Below are 25,477 nucleotides of genomic sequence, written 5' to 3'. Positions count from 1 at the left end.
AACTACTCGTGCCTTAGTTTCCTTGTTTGTGAAGTGCATTACCTCTCTTCTGAGTTTCTTACAAGGAAAGCACTTTCTAAAGCTGGAAATATCAAATAAGTGTTAATTATCATTTGTTTTATCACCTAGTTGGAAAGCATTTGAATATAGAACCAGGATGGCTGTCACCCAAGAATGTATCTCAAATTGAATATGTTTCCAGGTGATTTTAATAATAGAGCAGGAAAGGAAAGACAAGTTAAGGTATAATCTGTACCTAAGAATCCCTCAAAAGATTATCAACAATGATGAAAGAATACATATACCTTTGAAAGTAACAGAAGTAGACAGACCTACAAAGTCACCAGATTACTAACAATAAACATTACAAAGGGGCATGGATGATGAAACAATGGCTGTCTCCTTTCTTACTTGTACAGAAGACCTGATACAAATTTACTTGAGATTAACATAATTATAGCAATTGCTGCAAATTACCTGCCTAATTTCTGATAGCACCCTAATAGATATAGAAAAATAGGAAAAAAATCTATGAAAAAAACACATTTCTTGAAATTAATATCTAAAGACAAGAAAAACAAACTTGGATCAATTCTATCTTAAACAAAATAATCCTCCTTAAGGTGTGTTGGTCTTCCCCAAATGTCAGGAACAAACAAATTAACCAAACAAAAACATTTCCAATAAGACAATGCAGCTTTATGACAATGTATTTCACCTCACACTGCTGGCCACTTTGTATTTCAACAAATGTTTGGTAATGAGACATTAAAGAGGTAGTTAATATAGAATGCTTCAGAATGGAAACACTAAACTTTTTTGTGGTAGCAATGAACTGGATACAAAATATGGTTACCCATCAATTGGGAGAATAATGATGAAACAAGTTACGGCACATCAAAGTAGTGAATATGACCATACTGTGAGAAATGACAAGTCAAAGAATTCAAAGTATAACAAGACTTTGGCATGTGTCCCCATCACCTAAAATAACTCCCTCTCCACTAGGTATCTGTTTCTGGAAGAAGACATTCTACATTCCCCTACCATGTGGGTAGGGGACAGCTTTTTCCACAGGCTGAATACGGAATAACCTGCAATAATAACTGCAGACTATGACATTCTCTCTTTTTTTTTTCTGGCAGTGTCCAAAGGGTAAAAATCCTGTTCACTCATAGCACAGATGTTGTAAACTAACCAGGATAGGAGAAAGATCTTGTGGCCCCAAGGAAAAAACCTGGGGTATCAATCTGCTTTGTTTATCCTTTTTTAAAATTCTAGATACAAGCCAGGGCAACCTCAAAGATAAGGTTCCAAGCCAAATGTTATTGCTAGCCTAGGAGGGAATAACTGAGAAGCCAGAATGATGAGATAAAAGCCCAGGGTATGTTCTGGACACAGAACTCAGTAAGACCATGCTACATAAGAATTAAATTAAGCTGTAAACCTGATTTTTCTCTCCCAGAGACTAAAAGAACATAAGGCAATATGTCTCCCAGGTTGGGAAAGGGAGTAAAGATTTGTATGTTGGTTCTTTCTATAACTTGGAAGTAAATATTATTTTGTAAAATCTAATCTGTTAAGGGGCTAAATGGAACTGTAGTACAGGGACATCTAAAACTGAGAAACTACCATCAATGTAGGTTTGAACCAATGGCAGACTCTAGATACCTCCAAGAATCCTTCAGAATACCAGAGAATCAGAAGCCTGGGATCAAATGAATCATACTAGGGGCTTTTAAGCAGTAAAGGTTAGAGTAGTCACCGTTAAAAGAAAAACAGGAAGATTTATTTGAACTGATAGTAAAGTAAGCATAATTAAGAAAAAATAAAGGAGATAACAATGTAAACAGAAAGAACAATACTGAATGGAATATAGTGTAATTATTATGACTAGACTTAACCCCAAAGAAAGATGGAGAAACTTCCTTCACTCCCTTCATTTCAAGGACTGGATAGGAAGAGGATTAGAGTAGAGTAGAATATTGCAGATATTGTCAGTGGACAGAAGAAGAAATTTCTTCTTTTTTTAATCATTAAAAAGGAAAACTCCCCTTGTGGGGGACAAGGGATGGAGGATGAGAGGGTATTTGGAAATGAAATGAAAAAACAAAAGACATCAATAAGAAAATTTAAATGGAAGTTCCATAAATCTTGACAAATAAAGTTTTTTTTTAATCTACCCTTAAATCCCAGTGAATCTGACTTCAGAGATCAATCTGAATCTTACTCTCAAAATGCTTTGTTTTTAAAGGGAAAAAACAAACAGAACCGTTGTAATATACATACATACTCATAATATAGAGCTTTTATTCTTGGTAATATTTTCCTTCACACTTTTAGTTATTATTCAAGTCCTACACAGCAGACTGTCTAATGCCTACTATTCAGCTTTCTATAAAGGTATATGCTTGTAATGAGGTATGTTTGTAATGTGATGTAATTTTTTAACTGACATCTGATGTAAAACATTTTGGTGAACCTGGGCAAAAAAAAAAAAAATCCTACGATGCATTTCAAAATTTTGCCACTTACTAAAAATTCGTCTAGAATAGAGGTTTGTTTTGTGTTCCTTTAAATTTACACATAGTCAGTAGTTTATGTAGGAGCTAAATTGCACAAGCTCTCCTACCCACAGAAGCATTAAATAACAGCTTGCAGAATTTGTAACAGAATTCTATCTACTGCCTTTGCCAGGGGTTACTAAAATCATCCCCTTTGACCCCTGAAGTATTAGAGAAAATTGTAAAGAATTTCACTAAGTAAAGTTAACCTCCTGTTGGGTGGTAAGGTCAGCATTTTATCCCCTCTAATTAAAACTGAAAACTCCTTAAAGTTGCTATTTCTAATCACAAATAGAAAACTTGACCTAATCTTAATTTCACATACACTTTTGTTCAATGTATTAAAAATCTCTCTCTTACATGCTCATTAATTCTTAGAATGCAGGTCTATACTTCAGGTCTAATCTTGCTTAAGAATCTTCAGTGGCTCCCACTCAACTCATCTCTAATATAATATTTAGCATCCTCAGTACAGGATGTAAAGTGCTTCCCAATTTGGTTCCAACCTGCCTTTCCAAATATTTGACATTATTTCCCTTGATTCACAATACATTCCAGTTAAACCACATTGTTTCCCAAACTAAGCATTCCATCTTCCAGTTCTTCTCCCATGCACAGACCAATACACCTCACTGTCTCCTCCCTCCCTTCTCCCAAGCCTAGAATCCCTCCTCACCTACAGTATTTAGCAGCTTCGGCTTCCTTCAGGTTCAATTAAAATGACATTTCCTATGAAAAATGAGTGTTTTCTATGAGTGTTTTCTTCACCTTCAAATCTCATAAAAAATTGTTTGTGTTTATATTGTATCCTCACAGTAAAACATAAACTCCTTGAAGGCAGGGACTACAAGGCAGATTATAAGAATGTTCCTGATTCCAGGCCCAAGTGTCTGTTCACTACACCACTTAGCTGCCCCATAAAAAATGAGCGAAAGCCATGTAAGTGCCCTAAGATACTTATCTTTCCCAGAGCCACAGATTTCTTTCTTTTTATTTTATTAAGAAGGGAAAAAAGAAAATTGGAACACATATCAATACAGAACTTACAAATTACCAATACAGAACCTACAAAATCAATAGAGTTGCATCCTGCTTTAAAGATATCAGATATTTAAAATCCATTAACATGTACATATTAGATGCACAGTAAGGCAGTTAGGTAGTATAGTGGATAGAGTGCTGGATCTTGAGTCAGAAAGACATTTCCTAGCTATATGACCCTGAGCAAGTCACTTAATTCTGTTTATCTCAAATTTTCTTATCTGTCAAATGAGCTGAAGAAGAAAAAGGATACTTCAGTATCTCCGTCAAGAAAATCCCAAATGGGGTTACAAGGAGTCAGACGTTGACAAAATATCTGGCATTATGCTAAATTCCAAAGTAATATAAAATAAGGTGTTTAATGCCCAAGATTTTTTTTAGCTAATACTCATTTTATTTTTTTCATTAAAGCTTTTTATTTTTCTAAACATATGCATGGATAATACTTCAACATTAACCCTTGTGAAACCTTGTATTCCAAATTTTCCCTCTTTCCCCCACTCTCCCCTAGATAGCAAGTAGCCCAATGTATGTAAAATATGGTAGAAATGTATGTTAAATACAATATATGCATATATATTTATACAATTATCTTGCTGCACAAGAAAAATCAAATCAAATTGGAAAAAACAAGAAAATAAAATGCAAGCTAAAAAAACAAAAAGAGTGAAAATGCTATGTTGTGAACCACACTCAGTTCCTACAGTTCTCTCTCTGAGTATAGATGGCTCTCTTCATCACATGATCATTGGAACTAATCTGAATCGTCTCATTGTTGAAGAGAGCCACGTCCATCCGAATTGATCATCATATAATCTTGTTGTTGCCATGTACAATGATCTCCTGGTTCTGCTCACTTCACTTAGCAGCAGTTCATGCAAGTCTTTCCAGACCTCTCTGAAATCATCCTGCTGATTGTTTCTCACAGAACAATAATATTCCATAACATTCATATACCATAACTTATTCGGTCATTCTCCAACTATTGGGCATCCACTCAGTTTCCAGTTTCTTGCCACTATAAAAAGGGCTGCCACAAATATTTTTTCACATGTAGCTCTTTTTCCCTTTTTTAAGATCTCTTTGGGATGTAAGCCCAGTAGAAACATTGCTGGATCAAAAGGTATACAGAGTTTGATAACTCTTTGACTGCCCAAGATTTAACAAAACAACAGGCTGTCAAAAAAAAAAAAAATCCTCTGATGCAGATAAAGCAGGTAAAATGATTTACCTTGCAAAATTCATTTTCTAATTTTATAAAAGGATTCAGAGAAATTGATTTTAAAATAGCAGCTCTACCAAAGTATTAAAATGATTTTATTTACAAATGGGATTGATAAATATCCTAATAAGACCCATCTTGTATCCAAAGTAAAGGGCATATATTGACACATGGCTGTTTAAAAAAAAAGTAATAGTCTCTTCAGGATGTGACATTAAAAGCATGTAACATAATACACATCCCAAAGATACAAATAAAATAACAATGGGGGTTTGTTTACATTCTCATATGATAGATAGCCAGATGGTTGATACCTCCTTATGGTAAATGGAACCCAAGCAAAATCCAAAAAATCAGAAGAGCAATTTCCTAAGCACTTATATACAGAGCACTGTGATAGGGGCTCAGAGAGAAAAAGGAAAAACAGAAACACACTGATTAAGCAAGTGATTACTTGGTGCCAAGTACTAGACTACTGAAGGATGGAAACGCAGAAAGAGACAGACTGTTCTCAGGGAACTAGCAAATTATTCAATTCAATTGATAAATAATTAAACACAAGGCAGAGTCCTTGAACTTTTAGAGTCTTTCATCTAGATGAGATATTATACATTATTGTATCACTATATTGAAATAATAATGATGATGATGATGATGATGATGATAGGAGGTAGCATTTATTTAGGACTTTAAGATTTGTTAAATACCATCATATGGCATCTCATGTGATCCTCACAACAACCTTGAGATGTAGGTGCTCTTATTTTCCCCAGTTAATAGAAACTGAGACTGGGACAATTTAAGTCACTTGCCCAGAGTCAAGTCCCACAGCTATTACATGTCCAAAAATCTAAACTTGCGTCTTCCTGGATCCATATTCATGGCACTTTTCCTAAAAGGCACTTGAGCAGAAATTCTAAAGAGAATTAGAAATGGCTTCCTGAAAGAAGTCACATTTTACTTTGCCTTTTAAGCTTGTTAGGAACTTAATAGGAAATGTGGAAAGACATCCCAAATATAAGAAACAACTTGCACAAGACAAGGATGTATGAGAGCATCTATAGAGCATAACTCTGGCAGAGACTGAATCATGGGAAATAATGAATAAACTGGAAAGATAAGATGAACCTCTGAATGTCAAGCAGGATTTTTATTGTAATCAATTACCAAATGCAGAGCCAGATTATTAAGCAGAAAAGTGATGGGATTATATAATAATATGCATGTGTTCATAAAAAATAAAAATTTAAAAAATTTAAAAAATTAAAAATTAAAAATAATAGTAGTAGTAGGAAGAGAAAGGTACTTAAAATCAAGAGATATTTCAAAAGAAAGAAACAACAAACCCTAGTACCTGATTAGATATAAGAGATGAGAGAAGGGGAAGAATGAAAGACTAGAACCAAGGTTAGGATGGGAATATGAGAGACATAGTAAATGGTGGTACTATACCAGAAAGAGGTAAATCAGAAAGATGTGGTTTAGGGGTAGTACAGCAGAAGAAGGTCTAGATTAAGAGCAGACTTAGATCCAAATTCAGTATGTCCGACTGTGGCTGATCAGACCAATATGGGCTTGGAATGGTCTGCCACAGGTCAGACACAAATAGTCTCTATAAACATCTGAGCCTTATATGACTTTACATATCTCACTTTTTTTGAGCTGCTTCAATTCTTCTTTGCTGATGCAGGATAGCATCTTCTCGGATGAGGGCATGCCATATTGGGCAGTCCTGTGTCAGTGTCTTCCTGTCAATTCTAAACTTCTTAAGAATGATCTTGAGAGTATCCTTGTATTGCTTTTTCTAACCACTTTGTGAGCACTTGCCCTCTTTGACTTCTCCATAAAATAATCTTTTTTGGCAAGCACACATTTGCCCTTCAAAAAATGATTTACAAGGTGAGGAGTTCATTGCTCATATATAATCTGACTGAAATTTTCTAGATTATATGGCAAGAGGACATTATGCCACAGAAATTCAAGGATGCCTCCATTGTTCATCTTCATAAAGGCAAAGTGAATAGATTGTCCTGTGGCAATCACAAGAGGAGTCTCTCTCTTAGTCATTGCTGGCAAGATTTTCACCAAAATGTTCCTTAAATAGGCTATCCATCCCTACACATGGAAATAGATCATCTACTTGAAAGCCAGTGTGGCTTTGCAAAGGGTTGAGAAATAGTTGATGTAATGTTTACTTCTTGACAATGCCAGCAAAAATGCCAGGAACAGAATAGAAGTCTATATACAACATTTGTAGATCTAACCAAGACTGCTGATACTGTCAGTCATGGGGGTAGGGAAGAAGAAAGTTTGACCAACCTTCTAAGTTGGGAGTTCTTAACATGGGATCTATGAACTTTTGGGAAAAAAAATCCATTTTGATTGGTTTCCTTTGTAAATCAATGTACTTATTTTATGCTTTAAAATTTAAATTTATTTATATTTTAAAATATAAATTTATAAAAATGTATGGTTTTAAAATGTCATTCTGAAAAGAGATTCATAGGCTTCAATGGACATTCAGAACCCACACAAAGGTTAAGAACTATTCTAAGTGAAAGGTAATTCTAGATCATCTACTCCAATTGTGAGATTAGGGATAACAGACATTCCACTTCCATCTGAGGGGTTGGGCTAGACCATGGGATGCAATGATGAGAATGTAAAAACCATAACTGAAGTTAAGTAGATATAGCAGCTCTTTCAATAAACACCTACAGAACAACTGAGGTTTGAGTATTGCTTCCAAAATTTCCCAGGTATTCACTAATCCTACACAGAAAGAGTGGAGAAACAGGGGACTCAAGGAAACCCAAAAGAATCCACTTTACTAATATTACTAATTAGCCTCAGTCTTAATATTTTGTGTGCTTTCTTCTTTAAAATCATTTTCTGTGCTGACTGCTGACAATTATTATACATTCAAAGAATTGTAGTTTTAAAAATATAACATGTAATGTTTTTATTTGATCTTGTCCATCTTCCCAGTTCTGAGTAATAAACATACAACTTTTCTTTCTCTTCATAATTTCTATTCTAACATGTGGATACCAACTGCTACTATAAAAATTTCATAAGAGCAATTGCTGAGGTGCTAATGACTATCAGTTCAAAGTAGGCGTGCTTAGAAACAGTTCTTAGCTCCTCAAAACTCTTACCAAGCAATCCTAGTTACTTGGGAATGATGGAGAAGATGGAACTCTCCCTTGAGTGCATCTATTCTAACAATACATGACCCACCCCCAAAAGCTAAAATTCATGCTACTGGTGCTGTAATTTTCTCACCAGAATCTATCCTTTTTTTAGGAGAAACATAAGCTAAAAATGTGTATTATATGGACAAATATGGCAGGTGAAAAATATGATAGCTCTCTTAGTACTCTACAACAATATTGAAGAAGGAAATGGCAAACTGGGCCAGTATCCTTATCAATAAAATCCCATAAACAGTATTGGCGTGCTTTGGTCCACCAGATTGTGAAGAACCAGACAAATGAATCACTGAACAACTACCACTGCACTCCACAATAATATTTCCTAACTTGAGCCCCATAAAATCCCAGTTTTCTTCATAATACTAATTTGTGAAACTAAGAAATCATTTTCCTTCAATACACTAAATATAAAATCATATTACATAGCAAAATTCAAATTACATAGGGCTTTTTTTTACTTTTACTTAGAGTGGTCTTTCTTTTATTTTGCTTTAAAATTCCCCAGGCTCTTTCTATTATTCTGGAGAAATAATAGCCAGAAGTTCACCAAATCATCATTTTGGCCCTAGCAACATATTCTGAGGCTCAAAAAACTCCATAAACAATATACATATCCCACTAAAATATGCTACTTATTGATAGTGAGACCGTTACTTACATTTTTCCATCCTCTATATTCCTTTTACTTCTTTGTTATAGGAATTTTGTGGACTAGAAAAATACAAAGAAATTGGGCATGAATAAAGATCATGGTGTGGCAATAATCCAAATTCTTTAGGTTATCTATATGGCATTAATATTTTGGCTTGAAAATAAATATAGGCGATATTAATTCTACAAAGACTATGAAAAGAGATGGCAGATGGTATTATTAGTCAAGGAAGAAATGAGCAATCTAAATCTCTGGTCTTTTAAGGGAACCTTCAAGGGAATGGAAAATGAAAACCTACAGTATTGTTCTAGAAACTGGAAAATTTCTAAATAGTACATTATTTCTTATTTGTATTACATAGCAAAAATCTTTCCACTATGCTATTTTAAAACTTTTAAAATGGAAATGCAGCAGTAGATCCAGTGTCTAGAATAGATACAAAAGATACAATATTTTTCTGTGTGTGTGTGTCTCTGTTTCTGTGTGTCTCTGTCTCTGTTTCTGTGTGTATGTCTGTAACTGTATGTCTCTGTATGTGTCTCTGTCTCTGTGTTTTTCTGTGTGTGTGTGTATCTTTGTGTATGTTTATCTCTCTGTGTACTTATCTCTCTTTGTGTGTCTGTGTATGTCTCTGTGCCTGTGTGTGTCTCTGTCTCTGTGTGTGTGTCTGTATGTTTCTGTGTCTCAGTCTCTGTGTATGTTTGTGTCTCTGTGTATCTGTCTCTTTGTGTGTCTGTCTCTCACTGTGTGTGTGTCTGTGTGTCTAACACACACACACACACACACACACACACACACACACACACACAAGCATCCATTAGCCTCACCCCTTTCCAAGCAGGAGAGCACAATGTTGAGAGCACTAAATTTTCAGAGATCCAAGTCTCATCCCTGTCAGTTTCTGTCCCTTCAGCCCTAAGCCTATCCCCTCTCTGGGCCTTAGATTCCTCATCTGGAAAATGACAGGTTGAACCAGACGGCCTCTGCATCTCATCCAATTCTAAATTAATGATCCTAGGCCTGCCCCAGTATTTTTTTTACCTGCTGACTGTAGGCAAGTCATTCAAAAAGCAAAAAACAAAAACTTAGGATAACAGCTGTTTTGCCTCTCAGACAGTTGCTCTAAGGATCAAATGGGGCAGTGGACATGAAAGCATTTGAAAAAATTGTTAAAATGCCACCAAAAAAGGCATTAGCTATTGTTTTGTGAGACCAACATTGCTCTCAATAAATTGCATACCCCCAAGTCTTGTGTATGTGGCATTTGCTTAATTTTGGTACGACAGCTGACCCTGGTACAAAACTACATTTTTTATGGAAGAACTTATTTTTGTCTAGTGATAAGATTACAAAGTGAAAGTAGATTAAACTCTAAAAAACAAATTTAAGAGAAGTAAAACTATACTGAGAATGGTAAAATGGGCTCTCACAATCTTTAGAGGAACCAACCAGAGAAGAATCAAGGAGAAAAAAAAGACAAAGTCAGAAGTGGCATCCCCACAAAAAATGGGACCATCTCAAGCTAGAACTTGGAGGAAACCTTAACACAACTAATGCACCCCAAGGATCTGCCAAAACATTTGTCTTTTATCTTCAAAAAGGAAGAAGTTGGCCCTGAGGGCCAGCATGTCTTAGTGTGGAAAGATAAATGGATATTTTTGTCTTCAAGTATGAGCTAAGCCATAATTTTTTAACTCAATAGATATATGACAGATGTTTAAAATATACATTATTTATATTGGTGGCCCATTCCTTTGTGCTGCCACTTTCTTTTAATTCTCTTAACACCTCTCTCAGCTCTAAATACATCTCTGGTAAATAGCAGATCTAGACTGATTAATACAAGTTCAACTGCCTAGAGGACTGTAAATACTGTTTCAGTTTTAGGAAAACTAGAACTTCCAAATCACAGGCAGATAATAGGGTAAAGGAGCCATTTTCTTAACTTGTTTGTCCATTCATAGAATTTTCTCTGCTCTTTTTAATGGAATTTGAGGAGGAATAGATTATGTGATCTCTAAGGTGTCTTTCAGTTCTTAAATTCTCATAATAGATCACCTCCCTTTTTATTGTTAGAAGGATTTCTGTATAAGAGAGGTGTGTATGTGTGAGCGTGTGTGTGTGTGTGTGTGTGTGTGTGTGTGTGTGTGTAATGAGTAGAGAAGCAAGTAGGTGGTACAATGGATAGAGCATCACATCTGAAGTAAGGATACCCAAGTTCAAATTCAGCTTCAGATACTTACTAGCTATGTGACCCTGGGAAAGTCACTTTACTCTGTTTATCTCAGTTTCTCCATCTATAAAATGAGCTAGAAAAGGAAATGGCAAACTACTCCAATATCTTTGGCCAAAAAAATCCCAAGTAAAGTTGTGAAGAGCCAGACATGACTGAAATGACTAAACAATAATAATGGATAGACACACACATTCATTTACTCCAAGTATTTATTGAGAAAGATGGTGTGGTGACCAAAAAAAAAAAAAAAAAACCAAAAAACAACTAAATTTGGCATTAAAAGATTCTTGTTTATAATCCCAATTTCAATACTTAGATCAGCATTTCCTTGGGCAGCCCACTTAACAAGGGAAGAGGAAAGGAATAAAGAATAAAGGAAGAAGGAATAGCCTTAAAAAGGAAGGAGGATACTTCCTTCAACAAAAGGAAAAAAGAAGTCAATAGTGGACACTTGTGTGCAGAGATGTTGTGGAAACCAAAGTCAGATAGTCTCAAGATTCTCAGTAAAGTAGGGAATGAAGTCACCTACCATGAGTGAGAGGAATGGGGCTTGAAAAACGTGGGAAAAGTTCAGAACAACTGTTGTGGGGAGCGGCAATAGGGGTGAGAAAGAAGAGCCCATGAAATTGATGAAAATCTTTGCACATCAGAGAAGAGGGGCCCGATTAAGATGAAAGAATATTCATTTGGACTGAAGCCATGCAGCAATTATCTTGTGACTTTTCCTGAAATGGGAGAAGCAGATTTGGAGAGTTAACCAGGACTGTGTATTGGAATGACAGCCACAGAAGAAATAATCAGACTCACTTACTGTAGCCTTCCATTGAGGTACAAGCATGGGATAGAGACTCAAATGATTCCTGTAAAGTAGAAAGAGCTAATGGACTGGCAGAATGAGACATTTAAGACTCAAAAGTTTTAGAATTCAAAGAGACTTTAAAAATAATTTAGTTGAACTCTTAATTTTACAATTAAGGAAAATGAGGGAGCTAGAGGCAGAAAATAATCACAATGAAGGTGGGCAAGTTCAGCTTTAAAACAAGTTTTGTTTTGGAAAGCAAGAATTATAAGTGATTAGAAGTTTATATTCAGGGGGAAGAGTTTGGAATTTCAGATCTTGGAGGTAAAATGGTTCTATTGAGGCCATTTCTAATCAACACCACTTATACTATCACTCCTCTCTCTCTCCTTTCATCGGAGTTCTAACCGACTCAGACCCTGGACTCTAAATGGAGAGTTTTAATTCTTTCTTGCCAAGATTAGGCTGTTCTGACATTTTCTGAATTCCAAATCATGCCAGCATAACAGGAACTATTATTCCTCCCTCTTCCAACAACAGCTCCCCTTTATTTATTGTCTTTCCATATTAAAGTAGAAGCTTCTCAAGGGCAAGGATTGTCCTGCTTGCTTGTATTTGCATTCTCAATTCTTTGAACTGTCTAGCACAGGGTAAGCAAATAATAATAATGAATTAATAATACCAATTGACATTTACATAGCATTTGTTTGACCTTTGTAACAATGCTGGGAAGTGGGTTTTATTATTATTCTCATAGTAAAGATGAAGAAACTGAGACAAATAGTGCTTAAATGATTTGGTTAGGTCCTATAGCTAGGAAATACCTGACGTTGGACTTGAACTTAGACCTCCAATTCCAGGGCTTCATATACTGTGTTACCATCTTCCCTAAAATATGTCCTTTAATTGTTTTTTTCATTAATTCAAAGCATGACTGAAGTCGAGGTGAAAATAAAGATCCTAGAAGTGATTTTGTTGTATTTGTAAGTACATACTTATTTTGGCGATGGGGGACATTTCAGCTCTTTAAAAAATACTTTTCAAAACTAAATTTTTGTTTAGATAGTTCCCAATTTACAAAAATACAAAGGAAAAAGTGAGAAATCCAGTATTAGCTACTGAAGTGGGCATAGCTATGCCTTTTTTTTTTAATACTGTTTCCTTGTATGACAAACACTCTTGCTTTTTCAGATTCATCTAAGGCATAACAGAGTCTTATTCCTGGTCCTCATTTTAACTTTGGATAAATCTTTATGTGTTAAGTGTGTTTCTTGTTATAAATAACATTCTTGGATTCTGCTTTCTAATACCACACCACCACACTCCTTTGTTTTATAGGCAAATTCATCCCATTCACATTCATAATTAGGACTAATAGCTATTTTTCTCTCCATCATATCCAATTATGTTTCTTCTCTGGCCCACTCTATACCTATTCTTTAAAAAAAAAAAGAAAGGAAACAAAAAAAAAAGCCACAAGATACCAGTAATCTATATTTGGAGTAGCCTGCTATTACTATGCTGCTCTTCCACTCTTCCCCAAAGCTCAAATCATGAAATTTTTTTTAAACTTTCTCTAATTTTATTTTCCCCTTTAGAATCAGCCACAGTTCAAATTTATTGTGCTTGGCACAAAGATGATGGACTAGAGGTACAGAAAGAGACATACATTTTTAGAAATAGCTAATATGCTAAATTGTTTCACTTGACTATATTTATTACAATTTCTGGGGGAAAGATATTGAGAGAGAAGAATAAACGGGATGCAAAAAAAATCCCTAATAAAACATTTTAAATGGAAACAGAAGAAAATTTTTACAAAGTAGTATAAATGAGGAAATCTGTTACTATTATACTAAATTAAAATTGCATTTGAAAGAATCAAGGGACAATTCGATGGTGAAATGAATAGAACATTGGCTCTAGAGTTAGGAGGACCTGAAGGAAATCAAACTGTACATACAAGTTCTCAGTTTAATGCAGTCTCTTTTTTCTTTTTTTGCTCTATATATGCTTAAATATTCATGTTTTCTTATTCAAAATTTTATGAATTCATAATTTTAGAAAAGAATTTTTAAAATTGTCTTAAAGATAATCATAACTTGGCTAACATACCACCACCACTCCTCCCAAGGAAGAGTCTAAATCTGAGCAACCTTGAGCCAAGATGCAAGAGATAACAGATTTGGAGTGGTAAGAGTCATCTAGAGATACAAAACACAAGTCATATAAAGGATGAACTCTCTGGATGGATCTATTCAGAACATGAAAACTGAATGGGTGACAAGCTTCTTGTCATTCTTTTGCTCTTTGTTCATTTATTTCTTTGATTTCTGTTGATATTTTGTTTTGCCCCTCCACAGAAATCTTAATGAGCACATTTTTTTTTCTCTTCACATTCTCAGTTTCCTTGATTATCCTTGTACTTTTTTTCTGGTTTTCCTCATATACATTTTCTCTTTCTTTTGTTGGTGATACGTCCCCTCTCTTGACCCATAAGCATTCTTTTGTCACAAGCCCTCTGACTTGTCCTCCTAGTGAATCACTCAGAGAACAGGATTTGGAATCAGATGGCTCAATCTGCCATCACAAGTTCTGTCACTTAGTTCCTGTGTACCTTGAGAATATTATTCCACCTCTTTAGGGATCATTTTTTTCATCCTTAACCTTTTACACAAATACCAAATCCCTATTTCCAGCCACCTACATCTATCTCTGCTTTAAAAAAAAATTGAACTTATCACCTTTCTTGTATATTTAGTTCCTTTTGCCAACTTCCTCTATTCTATTAATATCAACACTATTTTCCTTAATATCTTAGGGACCTTAAAGTATTAAATCTTCCTTCTCCCTCTATTGATCACCAAGGTCTATTTATTGTTTCCATTCCCTTAAAGGGAGAAAAAATGTTTCTTGAGGACAGGGGCTATTTCACTTATCTTTTCCAATATCCTTCCTTACCATTAACACAGTTGCTAGCACATAGTACATACTTAACAAATGCAAATTAATTCCTTCTTCTATCAGATGATTTACTGTTTCTACACAATTTCTCTCAGCTGTTCACCTTGGTTTTCACTTTAATTCCTAATACCTTAATTCATCATACTTTGGCTACAGTGATAACTTCTAGTTCCTCAGAAATTAGAATACCTCCTTACTGCCACCAATTCTGTGTTTAGTTTTCAAGACTTTTCATTATGTCTTCTAACCCAACAATCCAATTTTCTCCTTCAATATTCATTGCTCCATATAGTTAAAAAAAAAAAAAAAAAAAAAAAAAAAAAAAAAACAGCTTCACTTCCAGGAACTCCGACAATCTTGAATCTTCACCTCTCTTTTTTGGACATGCAAATCTAACCCACTTTCCAAGGACTATACAAGTCCTGGAGCATATTCTTCAAAAATATACTCAAACTTAGAACCAAAATTGTTCTAAGACATATTACACAATATGTTGATATTTTTTCTTCCTGAGACTTTAGCTCCATTATCCTCTCAAACTTTACCTTTTGAAATTCTAAAACAATGTCAATTCACCAATTCCAACAAGCTATGGGGGGGAGAGGGGAAGAGATAAAGGGGAAGAGATGGAAATCCTTCACCACCAAGTCAATATTTCTTATTTTCACTAAATGGGGCCAGTACAAATCATTTCAGATGTAAATCTAGTTTATATCCACAAAGCATAAATGCTGAAATAGGCATTTGACACTATTTATTAAAACTGCATCTCTTACAATTTGTCAGGTTTCAAACTAGCATCCATGTAAACCCCAAAATATATCCATCTAGAATCATATTTGAGGAAAATAGAAACTAGGACCCCAAATTATTCATATTTATAGAGTATAAATCTCAACTATTTAAGTAAAAGTTAGAGAAGAAAAGAACAGGATATCCCAAAATACTTTTTAATACTTTCACATTAATGTGCACTTGGAAGACATGTATCCTAGAAAGTTCAGACCTCACTGTTACATGTTTAAACACATTAATACTGAACAAATTATATGATAAAACCTCCTTTTATAGCCATCAGAGTATGAAGAGGCCATGTTATTTGTCAGTGATAAAACTAGTTTGTGGTTGGCCCAAGATTCAGACCCAAAGCTCCCATCTTCTACTCCCACACACAGTCTGTTCCCATAAAAGCCTCACATGTCTTAAAATGAAACAGAAGCTAAAGAAATTGAAAATACAATATATTATTTACCCAAATTAGTTTTCGCAAACTGTCAACTAGTAAAACTAGTAAAAGTGGTGAGTAGCAAGCCAGCTTTTTCCTTATACTGTTAGACCCACTTAAATTAACTCACAAAACTGATTTTAACTTTTTTAAGTTAATACCATGTGCTTTGAGTTAAAAAAGAGAAAATCTTTCAGATCTACAACATGGGTCTAAAAGTCAATTTTGTGTTTTAAAACAAACCAGAAAAACAAAACAAAAAAGATAAAATAAAATAAAAAACTTCCAAGAACCAAAACTAGAATTACCACAATTGCAATGCTACAGAATCCAGGGGGAATTGGGAATGCATGTGGTTAAATGGATCTGTCAAGCAGTATAATAATGTCATTCAGCCAGACAACAAATATTTTTACTAGGTACCTCCTACAAAGTGAACACAAAGTTTAAATTATGCATAGTGTCTGCCTTCAGGAAGCTTATAGTCTTAATTAAATTAACCAAAATTTAATGGCATTAATGACATCACTAAAATACACAGAAAGTAAAAATCAACATTACCAAGAAAAAACAAGAAATATCTAAAGCAAATGTCATCTTTTAACAGGTGGAGAATAAACTAAGCCCCACCTTTCTTTTGGAACAGAGGAAAAAACCCTCCAAATCAGTCAAATAGCACTCAAAATACAGAGCATTTCAAAGTAGTTGCCAAACATGTTTTCTTAAATATACATTTTTTCAATTAGCAAACATTTATTATTTTCTGCAACCTCCAAAGAAAGAGAAAATCCAAATGACAAGTATCAACAATGAAAAACAAGAATTCACAACAAATAAATTAAAGGATATAATTAAAAACATTTTCACCAACTATATTCCAATAAAAGCAACAAATAAAATAATGAATACGTGTGAAAATCTAAATGATTCAAATTAATTACAATGTATACCCAATGTGAATATTCACTTTCAAGTATCCCTATAGAAAGCACTATACTTGATAATTTTTAAAGATTTTTTTCATTTTTCCTCTAACATAATTATCTTCCACCAGAAAAGAACAATTTGTAGTTTTATAAATAATTTAGGTATATAACCTGCATTTGGTAAAACTCTCTATTTTTTCACTTTTTATCCCCCTTTTTATTATCAGTTGCAACAAAAAAGAAACTACCCCTACACTCAGCAAGTTCTTCACTGGGAAATTATTATTCAAGATGAACAATGAACTCATCACAAGGCCTGTGAACTTACCCGTTGCTAGGAGGCCTGTGAATACTTTGAATCATTTAAGATCTGGTAGTATGAGCTGAAAGATTAATCAGCAATTTAGGACATTCTCTCCAAGATTCAAAGTTTCAGAATTCTCTAACTGAATTTCTATATGCTTTATATATGGTTTATACATGTTATAAGTTGTAAAACTTAAAGGTAGATTATCCTGAAAGTATTAAACACAAAGACACACACACACATACACACACACACACAAAATGTCAAGGCCATTTGCCATAAATCACTTTCAAACTTGTAATTATTTGTTAGAGAAGGAAAGGCTGCTTTAAAGTGTGGTGTCATTATAAAGCTAAAAATTTTTGTTTTGATAAACAGGATCAACTTCACAGATATACCATCAAATAAAAATCAAATTAAATTAGTATTTATCATCTACTCTCTTTATGAAATTCTTATACATTATATACTGTAACTTTATTATTACTACACCCTTCACAAAGTCTCTAGGGAGCTTCTATCCCCTAAAACAATCAATCTCTGCACATTTCTTACATACCTACTATGTGCTAAGCAACTGGGGATACAATGACCAAAATTTTTTCCCCATTATTTTAAGAAAATCAATCTTTCTTTCTAGAAACTATCTGTATGATTTTGTTTATGTAAGGGGGGTTGTTTTTTGTATACCACTGAGGAACCTATTTGCCAATTTTTTTCCCCACAGAAGTGAATCTTTCCAATGAAAAAATCTTCCCCTCCTCAACAATACAGCCTTTAATTCAAAAAGAGGTGATGTCAAATGACTAAACGCAGAAAATAAAGAAATATGACAATCCTTTATGTGTTTCCAAGATGTTTTCTTCAGTATTTCATTTTATGTGACAAAGAATGTATTTGCATAGAGTCCCTGTAACTTTGAGACTTTCTATAAGTTTCCTGAGAGGGCAAAAGATTCTTTTAAATAATCCCAAACTGTTTAAATATACTACCTATTCCTCCTAGAACATTTAGAAAAGAAATGAAGAATCTCTATTAAAAAAAAAAGTTTTTACAAAGGGACAATGACTCTCATCATAGATGTGTCTGTTAATTTTTAATCTCATATTACATTAACACCTGCTTTTTAATTAGCCACAAATATAATAAAAAAGAGCCTATTCAACATCCCCCATTCCACATTGGTTATTTCTTCCTCATCATCTGTTATTAAATATGAATCCTATTCCTTGTCATCTCTTCATATGGGTTACTTGTCACCAGGAGAAGGCCAAAAAGTAATTCCCCTCATCCTTTAAAACATCTTGTAGTATACAGAACAGAACAGGTAGTGGGAAATTATAAAACAAGCAAACATGCCTTAATAGCTTCATTCCGAAGGAATGAATCTATTATAAATTCATATGAAAAGAGGTTCCATAGGATAAGTCTAAAACTAAGAGAAGAACTTTGAGACTTGCTAAGGGAGAAAGGTATAGCTACAGATACTATGGAGAGCTTGACACGTTTTCAGTAGTGGTTTATGAAAAGAGGAAAGAAAAGGGGGGGGGGGGGAGAATCGGGCTGCCAATATATGAAGCAAACAACTCAGGCTTGATGCAACAGAGAAAAATCTCTGAAACACAGTCACAGATAATGAGTGTTTGTGAAAGTAGGGAGGAGCTTATTTATGAGGCTGGAGTTAGATTTAGATATGTTTCAAAATCTGCTGCCACATTTCAGGATGAGATGAGTACACCAATCACAAAAGTATCTTCTCAATACTAAGGGATGGCTGGTGCTTGTCATTTCCTTTCAAAATTCTGGCTTTTCATGGAAGTGTTACAGTCAAGGCAGCCTCCTTGCCAATATCCTCATGTCGGCAGGTTTTCAATGGAGAAATAGTAGTTTTTCACTGCTGTGTTAATAGCAGCATGTTGGCAAGACAGTTTAAAAGCATGCAAAAGTGATTCTAGCTAAAAAGGACTTGTTTTTATTTTTAGGAGATAGTACAACTAGACTGTGATTGCTAACAGAAGTTTAACTCCATAAGCCCCAGGAAATATATGGATTAGGAATGATGAATTGCATTAATTTCATTTTAGAAAAAGAGATCTTCCCTCTTTAGATAAAACAACTCTTGGAAGAAAATACATTCTTTCAGAATGGGAAAAAATAACCAAACACAAAACAAACCTGACACCTGATATTCCTATATATACACCAGGGTGGTCATAGTCACCAAGCAAAACAACAAAAGGCTCCTAGGATTTTCCCCCTTCAGCATTTTCCCAAGTATTCCATCACTGTGTCCTCAAATCTCAGACCAAGGCCATTCAGTCATATTTCAAAAGGGGAACCTCTTCAGAAATGTTTTTTTTAATACCCCTGCATTTAAGAGCAAGTCTTCCTTTCTGAAGCCTTCACTTCTTTTTTTTGAAAATGTTTGTCCTTACTCCCTGACATGCAAATACATGCTACAGCCTCCATTATTTCCACACAGCCTAATTCAAAGCAGTGTATACTGAATACCCACATGAGCACACTAAGATTTAATAACACACACAGACAATCACACTATAGAATATTTTTAATGAGCCTCAACATGGTTTTCTGTAATATAAACAAACATGTAGTTGAACCATATGCAGTAACAGCATTCCACTGGCTAATAGCATCTGCAATTACAGAGATGGAACCTTCCCTGCCCACCCCCACCCCCCAAGAAAAGAACATTCAGAAAGACCCACCAAGATAATTTGGCATAATGGAGAGAAGGAAAGCTGGGACTGTGGGCAATATGAATTGCACCCTGATTCAGCAAAAGCAATGGGGCTGCTGGCACCAAGGGTTTCCAGCCACTTTATTTAACTTAGCCAAAAACCCAGATATTTCCTTTCCTCATTAATTTTAGTTGACTAATAGCTTTTATACCCCATATTGAGCCGGCCTTGCTGGGAATTCTGCAGTGGTACAAAATGGTGGATGTGTGCTAATTTTTTTTTCTGCTTTATTCATAATATGTGTATATATACACGCATGTATATGTGTGCACATATACATGCATGCATACATATATAATAGATTTCAAAATGCCCCCCTGCTTTTCTCATCAATCCCGCAACAAACACCATATACACACCACACACATACAGCTCTACCCAAGCTGTTGCAATAACCAAGAGGAAAAAAGGTTACCAACCTGATGTCATGTAGCCCCGTGATGCCTGGGAGATAAAGGCTGGTGGGAAGCGTTTGTGCAAGCGATAGTCCTTTTCACTGCGGGACCTCATGCGGTCTGAGGCCCGGTCAGAGAAATCGGAACTAGGCCAGGCTCGCCGTAAGGTTGTACTCCGGGTCTTCTTCATTTTGGAGGCGGGCTAACCTGCTACTGTCTCAATACTGCAGGAACCTGGGGGAGCTGCAGCCTCGAGCCAGCGCGCGGCTGTCCCCTGGTTCATGAGGCTGCCGCAAGCCCAGCCTGGGTAGATTCTGCAAACATTTTCCCACCACCACCACCTCCACCACCGCCACCTTCTCTTCCTCCTCTTCCTCCTCCTCCTCCTCCTCTATAAAGCACACTGCAGGTCCGTTCCTTCCCACACACCCCCACCTCGAATGATCCAATTTTACACACGTCCCACAATGCATTACACTTCATTTGCAATCAGTCCAGCTTATAGCTTCCAGATTCATGTGGAGGAAAGGCACATTAGGAAGGCTTTCCCAGCCAAAAAGGGGGGGGAAGAGGTTGGGGGTTGGAGGAACACAGATCTGCAGCGTGAAAAGCGATGGGGTCTCAGACAATAGCTCAATTCAGCAAAGGAGTGCTTAGCCAACTGTGAGCCTATGGCACAAAAGACCCAAACAAATGGGGAGGGGGGGTAGGGGTGGGAGAAGAAGAAAAGTGGGGGGAAAAGGCCTTTGGTTTTGACCTGAGACAGGCGCCCAGGAAGCTGCGCTCGGATGGGCTCTCCTCCTGCAAGAAGGATTAGGAGGAGGCTTTCCAGATGACAAGTCTCCAACTTGCTTTTCCTTTCACCTATGTGAAGCTGTAGCCGCAATCAATGAAGCGGGCCGGATCCGGTCTCCACCGCAGTCAGGCGTGAGGGAGCTTCCTTCCAGCCGTCCCTGTCGCTCACTGGAGAGAATGAGTGTGAGTGTGTGTGTGTGTGTGTGTGTGTTCGTGCGCGCGCGCGGTTCCTCTCACACACGCACATGCACACACAGGCTCTAGGCAGGGTCCGCGAGCAGCAGCTGCGGCAGTTCTGCTACTGTGGAAGGAATCCACCCACCAGCAGAGAGAAGGTCGTCACCAGGACCGCAGCTCCTCCTGCATCCTCCCCGTGCTCTGGCGCGGAGGCTGCTTCTGCGAGCGCGCCGCGGGCACGTACAGGTTCCTCACATACTCGTGCATTTTTCTCCTACCTACGAGCTCTAGCCGATCCAGGAGCCATGGCTGCCAACAGATCCCAGCTCCTGGCTGCTTTCAGCACTTCCAAAGTCAATGCCCCTATTCAGTGGCTACTGCTCCTCAGCAGAAGAGTCCTGAAAGAGGCCAATGGCTACTGGAGGGCTGGAAACCCGGCAGCCACCCAGTCTCATGCTAATCAAGAAGCTGTCTAAAGTTAGAGCACTGATCCTGTCAAGCTTCACATTTTAATGTAAAACACCCTTGGGCTTCGCCAAAAGACCTTGGCTGGTGCCCCAGCCTGTAGTCAGCTCTTGTAAATTTACATATTTTTAGGATAGTCCAACCCCCTTCCAAAAAACTAGGGGCGGGAAGAAGGAGGGGGAAAAAACATCTTCCTTCTAGAAAGGAAATCTGCAGTTCACCTTCCCCACCTGCAGCAGATTCTAAAAGGGTCAGCTCATCTGACAGCCGCAAATTCCGAGTCAAAATGCCCAAGCGGTCTAGAAAACGAGATGGATGGAAATGGCCTCTTGTTCTAGTCCCCCCTTCTCTTTCTTGCCTCTCTCTTTGTAAGCCACTACCAACTGGCTAAACTGCATTAAGGTCGGCTACCCCTTTACAAATCAAGGCTGTGTGCAGCTGTTTCTAGTCTAACAGCCAATCATTAAAGGACAACAATGCACATGGTGAGGGAGGGGAGGAAAGAAAGGCAAGCTGATGCCTTCAGCTTGGATGAAGCCCAAGCAGCAGAGAGTTAATGCAGAATTAAAGGCGCATGGACAGATTGCCAGCTAAATATTAATATTGTTGCTGATGATGATGATGATGATGATTCTCCCCCTTTATGCCTCCCTCCACCCCCCACATACAAACAAGCCTTCTTTAGCTAAGATCCAAAAATTCTTTAAAGACACTAAAAGTGAATTTTTACAATTTGATTTTCATTGTCAATGTATTAGTCTTCCTCCCTTCCCCCACCCCAACTTCGTTTTCACTTATCTAGTAATTCTTACCACCAGAGACAGGGTCTTCCTGTCCTTCTTAGCCTGATAGAGGGCAGTGGACTGATTCTAAGCAGTTGAGAATCAAGAAGGTTAAGATTCAGAACACTCTAACACAATTCCTAGCTATTTCAAGTCTGAAATGCCTCAGAGACAGGCTCAACTTAGTAAGCCTCAAAGCACATCAGAAGTTAGGGGATGATTTTCAGTCCCAGACATGTTGTAGAAACTAGAGAGAAGGCACTCCCATTCTGTCACTCACCTGTCCCCCTTGTAAATCGGGGACAATATTATTAGCCTCTGAGCAGGGATGTCGGGAAGAGTAACCAATAAAAACATAATGATAAAGCACTTGGCTAGCCTCTGCAAGGAAATAATATTTAGGGTAGTGACATACTATTATTAAATGTAATTCAAAAAGCTAGCTTTTTCTGACATTGTGGAACAAGTTAGGAAAAGGGGACGCCCCCACAGTCCTTGATGTGGATGGTTCCTGGAAACAAAAAACTGCAAAAAACAAACGCACCAACTATATGACAAAAGGATGGGTAGTGTATAGCCAAAAAGATAAACTGTGAATAGCCTTCGACCCAGAAATGCAACTCCAAAAAGATCAAAAAGGCTTATATGCACAAAAATATTTCTAGCAGCTCTTTTTATAGAGGCAAAGAGCTGGAAACTAAAATTCTCATCAAATGGAAGATGATTAAGCCCATTATGGAATACAAATATAATGAAATGCTATGAAAACAATGGTTTCAGAAAAACCTGGGAAGACTTGTGTAAACTGATCTAGAGTGAAGTGAGATGAACCAGTAAAACAATTTATACAATAACAACATCATAAAATCAAATAACTTTGAATGACCTAAGAAATCAATCTTGGCTAGTCAATTTGGTAGATTTTTTTTTGGTATATGAACTTCAATCACCTAGGCAGATATGGGCAGACATATCTATTATGGGTATAACCCAAATCTTCAGAACATTCCTGCTGGTAGTATGGAACCCCATATTTTTTCTTTACAACTTTACTAAACAAGACTAGAAACATGGTATCATAAAAATTATGGGCTTGAAGTCAAAAGGCTCCGCATTCAAATCTCAGCTCTGCTACAAGCTGTCACTATAGGCAAACCTCTGTTCTTTAATGAGCTTCAACATTCCTCATTTGAAGAATGAGGATAATACTTATTGTGAGAAAAATGTGTTGTAACTCTTACAGTATCTTGTAAAGAGAAACAACTGGAATTACTTCATCTCATTGGCTTAGAGATCTAGAGCTGGAAGACATCTTAGAGATGACCTAATCTAACTTCTTGATTTTGCAAGTGAGAATTCTTAGGTCAAGACAAGTTAAGAGACTTTGGCCAAGGTCATAAGCAGGTTTAACTAGGGTCAAGCCCAGGTCATCTGGCTCCCAATCTAGCATTTTTTTCTTTTGCCCCAATTGGACCCTCAGAACTGTTTCTTCAACAAAATGTAGTGATTGGATTAGATGGTGTGTAAAGTCCTTTCCAGCTCGAATAGTTTGCATTTCTAACATTTGTCCAGAACACTTTCTCACCATTTGCAATCAAAAGCCAACAGCTGCCACTTGATTCTGCTACTGAGAGAGTATGATAAATGGTTCCATACAGGAATGTGAAGTAAAGAGACTATTATGTCCTTTGAGAGATGAGTAGGATGGTACAAATTACTTGGCATTAATCACCAGACCAAATCCAAGCTATCCAAACCTTATTTTCCAAGGTGAGAAACCTTAATCTATTATTACATAAAAGGAGGTGTGGCCTTTAGCAAGAGCAAGGAATAAGTAATAAGCAGACTTTGATGTCTGGAGTCCTGAAGCAGAGGTTTGAAATCTTAGGGTTAATGTACTTTTTGGGGGAGGCTGTCTGGCTTAAGTGACTTGCCCAGGGTTATACAACTAGTAAGTATCTGAGGTTGAATCTGAATTCAGGTCCTCATCATTCCAGAGCTGGTGTTCTATCCACTGAACCATCTAGCTGCCCCTGGTCAAGGAACTTTTTTAAAATTATTTTATTTAATATTTTCCCCAGTTACATTCAAAATAATTTTTTACATTTGTTTTTAAGATCTTTGAGTTCTATGTTCTTTCCCTTATCCCTGTCCACAATTAAGAAATCACATGTGAAGTTATGCAAAACATTTCCATAAAAGTCAAGTTGTGAAAGAAAACATAGATCTCCCAGACTAACGAAAATAAAAACCCTCAAGAAAAATTGGGTATGAATAGGATTTTTCATCAAAAGTCCTTCAGATGTAATCACATCTGTAATACAATCGTATTACTGAGATAACAAAGTCATTTAGAGCTGGACATCCCAGAACATTGCTATTAATTTGTATGTGGTATATTTCACTTTGTTCACGGAGGACTTTCCACGTTTTTTTGTTTTTCCTGAGAGCATCTTGATCATCATTTCCCAGAGAACAATAATATTCCATCACAAACACATATCACAGTTTATTGAGCCATTCCCCAATTTTTTTCCCTGAGAAAAGAGCACTATGAATATTTTTATACATAAAGGTCATTTTCCTTTTTTTCTTCTGTTTTTTTCCCAAATGTCTTTTGGTATTAATGCCTATAGTACTGTTGTTAGGTCAAAAGATATCATTAATTTGCAGCCCTTTGGGCACAGATCATATCTTTTGATCATTTACCAATTGGGGCATGCTCTTATTTTTTAATAAGTTTGACTCAATTCCCTCTAATGTTTAAGAAATGAGGCCTTATCAGATAAACTTGCTTCAAAAACTTTTTTAGAATTACTATTGCTAATTGTATTTCCCCCCCCCCATTTATTCTCTCTCTCTTTTCACTATCTTCTCAAAAATATTTTGCTACTGAGCACTACCTCCCCCAATATGCCCTTTCTTTTGTCATCCTCTCCCCCTCTTCCCA

The 25,477-nt window shown here is 36.4% G+C and overlaps 1 protein-coding gene across 2 annotated transcripts in view; it reads right to left on the bottom strand.

The window, feature by feature from the left end:
• Positions 1–22,232, bottom strand: part of STOX2 (storkhead box 2) — a 149,006-nt gene extending 126,774 nt beyond the window's left edge. Inside the window, exon 1 of one of the 2 annotated variants that reach the window (XM_003773034.4) lies at positions 20,333–22,232. In XM_003773034.4, the coding sequence (XP_003773082.1) occupies positions 20,333–20,498 (166 nt within the window). In that variant the 5' untranslated portion in view covers positions 20,499–22,232. The remainder of the gene's footprint in view (positions 1–20,332) is intronic. The other variant, XM_031943409.1, reaches the window with a different exon arrangement.
• Between the last annotated feature and the right edge of the window lie 3,245 nt (positions 22,233–25,477).

Source organism: Sarcophilus harrisii, chromosome 6 (assembly GCF_902635505.1).
Source record: "Sarcophilus harrisii chromosome 6, mSarHar1.11, whole genome shotgun sequence".
In the NCBI taxonomy this organism is placed as follows: Eukaryota; Metazoa; Chordata; class Mammalia; order Dasyuromorphia; family Dasyuridae; genus Sarcophilus; species Sarcophilus harrisii.
This window is presented reverse-complemented; position numbering and strand designations above follow the sequence as displayed.